The sequence below is a fragment of the Morus notabilis genome, unplaced genomic scaffold (assembly GCF_000414095.1).
Source record: "Morus notabilis unplaced genomic scaffold, ASM41409v2 Scaffold1584, whole genome shotgun sequence".
NCBI classification, from domain to species: Eukaryota; Viridiplantae; Streptophyta; class Magnoliopsida; order Rosales; family Moraceae; genus Morus; species Morus notabilis.
Genome location: NW_010366918.1, coordinates 1,845 through 6,979, shown reverse-complemented (window position 1 = coordinate 6,979; position 5,135 = coordinate 1,845). Strand labels below are relative to the sequence as shown.

At 33.2% G+C, this 5,135-nt stretch overlaps 2 protein-coding genes across 2 annotated transcripts; one reads left to right on the top strand and one right to left on the bottom strand.

Moving 5' to 3' along the window:
- Positions 1-332: 332 nt before the first annotated feature.
- On the top strand, positions 333-1,806 carry LOC112094143 (transcription factor MYB8-like). The gene is made up of 3 exons (XM_024174325.1): positions 333-465; positions 851-980; positions 1,185-1,806. Exons 1-3 carry the CDS (start codon positions 333-335, stop codon positions 1,804-1,806), a joined length of 885 nt encoding a protein of 294 aa, XP_024030093.1.
- Positions 1,807-3,595: 1,789 nt separating this feature from the next.
- Positions 3,596-4,826, bottom strand: LOC112094144 (probable metal-nicotianamine transporter YSL5). The gene is made up of 2 exons (XM_024174333.1): positions 4,142-4,826; positions 3,596-3,618 (listed from the first exon to the last, which is right to left on the bottom strand). Exons 1-2 carry the CDS (start codon positions 4,542-4,544, stop codon positions 3,596-3,598), a joined length of 426 nt encoding a protein of 141 aa, XP_024030101.1. The 5' UTR covers positions 4,545-4,826.
- Between the last annotated feature and the right edge of the window lie 309 nt (positions 4,827-5,135).

Genomic DNA, 5,135 nt, shown 5'->3' with positions numbered 1-5,135 from the left:
GAGAAAACACTATAATAAACTATGAACCATAATTCGAATCGGGGCACGAATTTTCCAACCAAACAATCCTGTTAAAAATATGTTTCTCGGGGAATTCTCATGTTCAGAATCTTTAGTTTTAAATTATTAGTCTTGTTTTATATATAATTCCTAGATGGGATGTGCTTTCACGTGAAGTACTTCCGAGTATATTTTTTCCTCGGAGTTCGTAGCTATAAAAACGCCATTATTAGCTCGTCATTTCACAGGTACTCTATATATGTGTGTGCGCGAGTGAAAGGATTTATTTGTAAGTGAGAGAGAGAGAGAGTGAGAGAGAGAGAGAGAGAGAGATGGGAAAGAGACCTTGCTGCTCCAAAGTGGGACTGAATAAAGGAGCCTGGTCAAAGCTAGAAGATAAAATTCTTACAGATTATATCAAAGTACATGGTGAAGGAAGGTGGAATAATCTTCCCAAGTTGGCTGGTATTGATAAATACATAATCTTGTCATATCATATTTATAGTATGTTTAAAGAAAATGTCACTTGAAAAAAATTGACTTCCATAATTTTTTGATAAATCATTGATTTTAATAATTATTTCTCCAACAATATATACATATATACATATATAATTTATCAGTTTTCAATCACGTCATTTATTAATTCTTAACCTTTTTTAAAACGGAAACTTTTATATTTTTTTTTATATGAAGAAACTTTTCTAATTTACCAAAACTAGAAATATATATGGCATACGTGCAAAAATGACTATGTTTTTTTTTTTTGCTCTATAGATATGTTTGTCTATATAGTGAAGTGCGACTGACATTAATATCTAACTGAAAATATGAAATAACGGATATACAGGTCTAAAACGCTGTGGAAAGAGCTGCAGACTTCGGTGGGTGAATTATCTCAGACCAGACGTAAAGAGAGGAAACATATCTCAAGATGAAGAGGATCTCATTATGAGAATGCATAAGCTTATCGGAAACAGGTTCATTTCAATTCCCTCTTTTTACTATACCTCTGTTTTCAAATCTCAGCTGCTATTATTTATGAGAAATTAACATTGGTATAGTCGATAAACTATGAGCATTATAACATTTTAGTCCATGAACCATTTTTTTTTTTTTTTTACGACATTTTCTTGCATTTATGTTACAGTGTTATTAATATATCTGTTTTTGTCCCTCATTAGATGGTCATTAATAGCGGGAAGACTTCCGGGCCGAACAGACAATGAAATAAAAAATTATTGGAACACGAGTTTGAGGAAAAAATTGGAACCTCCAAGTTCCAAGGTTGCCAATATTAACCGCAAATTCAACAAAGAAAAAAGCCCCAAACAAGCTTTGGAGCCTAAAAATAGTGTTGATTCATCACATTCCCATGTGCCTGTGGAAGCTATCCGTACCAAAGCATTTAGAATCACAAACAAAACCCAAACAGTAGTAACAACGCCTACAAAATGCCAATATCCTAGTAATGTTGCTGGTGAAGAAAACGACTCAAATGGAGAAATGATGTTAAATCGTCATTTGGTTGTAGATCATGGATATCTAACCCCAGAAGCAGCAGATTTGATGATTAATTATTGCGATGATCTTCAAATGAATGACAGTACCTGCGGGACTTCTGGTGGTCATGCTTCTTCTCCCCCTATATTGAGTGAACAAGAACTTGAGTATTGGTTCAATAGTAGCAGCTCTAATATTTTTAATGAGTGCACCACCAGTACCTTCGAGGAAGTTTTGGGAGATTTGGATTTCCGTCATTTGGCGACTGTGTTAGATTCTGATGGTATGAAAAAAGAAAATTAGATAGTGCACTATAAATTTATCCTTTTGAAGAATGCGCAGTTTAAGTTATCTTTAATGCTAGGGCATGAAATTTTCATATCTACTCAGTGGTGTAGCCAGTATCTTCTTCTTTTTTTTTTCTTTTTTTTTTTTTTTTAAGTAGGAACAATATGAAATAGGGTCACAACAACATGATATTTCAATAATTCAATGGGAGCACATTTATAACTTTTCTCGTAAACTCGGGCTAATATTGAAAACTTTTGAAAATTTTAAGGATAAAAGCTCAAATTTCAAAAATTGAGTGGATGCACATGCCCCCACACAATTGAATGTGGCTCTCTACCACTACATCTACCTTGAAAGTCTGGAATTTAAATCCCCAAGTTATTCGTAAAGAGCTCAGCTGATCAAGTAGAGGTCATATTGTTGGGACAACTTTCCTCACGAGCTTAGTAGATTATTTAAGGTAGCATGATTAAAAGAAGAGTGCTAAACATTCTTATGTGTCTGAACAGTGAACACAAATAACCAATACCCTTAATGGGATATGTGGAACACATTGTAAATAGTTTCTCTAATATTATGCAATTCAAACTCTAATATTGCATACATCATAATACCCAAAAATCTTATACCAATATGATTTTCACAATTCCATAATTGAGACAAGACGTATCTTAATCCCTCAAAATGATCAAGTGACATATAGGTGAAACTGTGTTTCTCTCTCTTAAACCTTAAGTTTTTTATAATGCGCACTATTTATGAAACATAACGCTTATTTATAAGATGAAAAGAGAACCAGTTTCTTAATTTCATTATATCCATTCCATCCATCAAAGAACCGTTAATTTATAGAATTTATCCTTTATTATTTTATTCAACCATTGCATAAATTTCCTTAATTGATAATAACATAAATGCACATAAGACACTTAATGAAATTTCTTACACACATAATGAGAAAATCAATTGGGTATATAAAATGAGAGGTGTACTCCTATAACAATCACATGGTATTATCTTCATGCTTTTTTATATGGTGGAAATGGGCACTTAATTGTTCTCTGCTTTTTTCTTGCTCTTCTTATCAGCTCCACTACAGCATCGGAGCACAAAATTTGTAACAAGATGTCTTAGGCGTGTCATATTAGAGGGGGTCACATATCTATATAAATATTAAAGCAACACTCCATTCGAAATCTTTATCTACTTCCGAAATCTTTATCTTCTTCTATAAAGGCCATTGCAGCATGGCTGTGGGACATATCATTATCGACTATGTCGTCGTTGCCTATGGCGGATCTAGAAGATTTTTTCAGAGGGACATAATGGAACCAATGTTGGTTTTCAAAATGATTTCGGATGCAGAAGGTTGTAAGTGTGGATCGTGTATAACAAAATTTTTTATAAAACTTTTAAACACTCTATAAAATATATTAATTTATAAAATAATAAATTAATCATATTAATTTATAAACATATATACCTAGCGAACGATTGGGCATATAATTTGAATTCTTTGACCACGAATAATCCAAGCTCCAAGTCTTCTTAGAAAACTTGAATCTTCCTCGTCTAGTCCTTAAAATCTACATAACCTAGAGTGTAGGCTCTAATATAAAACTATTCGGATTTGATTACTCATGAATTTGTATTCCACCACTATCAATGCATGTTTGTGATGGAACCGAAAAGTGAAAGCACTTTTCTTATCTTTTGTCTCTCTGTGAAATTCAGCCACTATATGAAATAGAGAACAAAAATTGTGTTATCTAATTTTTTATTGTCTCCTATATATAGAATCCTACGAGAGTCCCTTTGCTTTACCTTAAAGGCAAAGTAATAGATACACATTATTTTAAATTTAAAATGTAGTTTTTCATTTAATTTTAGGAACAAAATTTGTCCCTTCCCTTATCTGCAATGGCCGGCCACACCACAAGAATATCTCCTCCTGGTTGGCGTAATTATCAGCCAAGAGGAGGATATAAATTCTCCATTTTATCCAGGTTCCAATTTCAGCTCAAATTCAAATATAAATAAAGTCAAACTTTAATTTTCTTTTAAATTTAATTGGAAAACTTGTCAAACAAGTAAACCGGATATCTTAGAGAGCAAACAACTGAATCCCAGTGGGATTCTCTCTGTGCCACATGCCCCATGCGCCTCCATGTGCTTGGGCGTGTGGCCTCCTATGGTCTCACCATAGTGTGTTTCAAAATTAATTTAATTAAATAATCACATCATTTATTTTAAGTAATATTAAATTTCAATAATTCATCTTAAATTTCAATAATTCATCTTATCTTACAAATAATAATAATAATAATAATAATAATTGAATAATTACCACTGAAAGCAATGCCAGAGGAAGCGACGACACACGTCTGAATGACGGTGTTCTCCTGCCTGGTGAATGGCTGTTTTAGAATTCCAGACTTCTCCAGAAATTTCGTCCAAACCTTGACGAAGAAGAACCCCAAAAGCCCGGCGGAGACGTTGAGGGAAGGGATAATCCCAGTTGTGAGATTGAGCTTCATGACTATGAAGGTGAAGAGAATGCTCAGAACAAAGCTCACCACAAACGCCCGCACAGTTAGCTGATTCCGCCATGACGGAACCTCTTGGCTCGCAAAGATCCTCTCCACCGACAGAGATTCACCTTCTTCCCTCTTCATCTTCTGGTTCGGATCGTCGTCGATGTTGTTTTCCCGGTCATTTCCATTGTTGTTGGCGTCGTTTCGATCACCCATAATTTTCTCGAAAAATTTAGTAGGAAGATGAATGAATGGGAGATTTGGGAATCCCCCGGGAATGGAATCTTGGGGATGTGAATCTTCTTCGGGAGTTTGGTTATGATTTTATGGCAGAAATAAGACAACTGGTTTGGAAAATTGGTGTGCTTTTCATTATATATGTATGATGTACGATGTAAGATCTGTTACGTGGTACCAATGGAATCTTTGTGGAAAGCAAAATAAAAATTAAAGAAAAAAGGTGAAAATGCTCTTTTTATCATTGAAAAAAAAAACACTTTTTTTTTTAACAATTTAAAAATGCTTTTGGGTAGCACCGGGCACCACAACTAATATGGAATAAGTTGTACATATGGAACCCACCAAACATTGTTTTAAAATAAAATCTGTGACGGTTTACGGATAAACAATAGGCTTTAAAACACACATATATATATATATATTGAAAATTTTGGATGATCATTTTAAAATCATACTAAACGAAAAATAATACAAATTCAATAAAATTGGATAAATAATAATAATAATAATAATAATAATAATAATAATAATAATAATAATAATAATAATAACAACAATAATAATAAT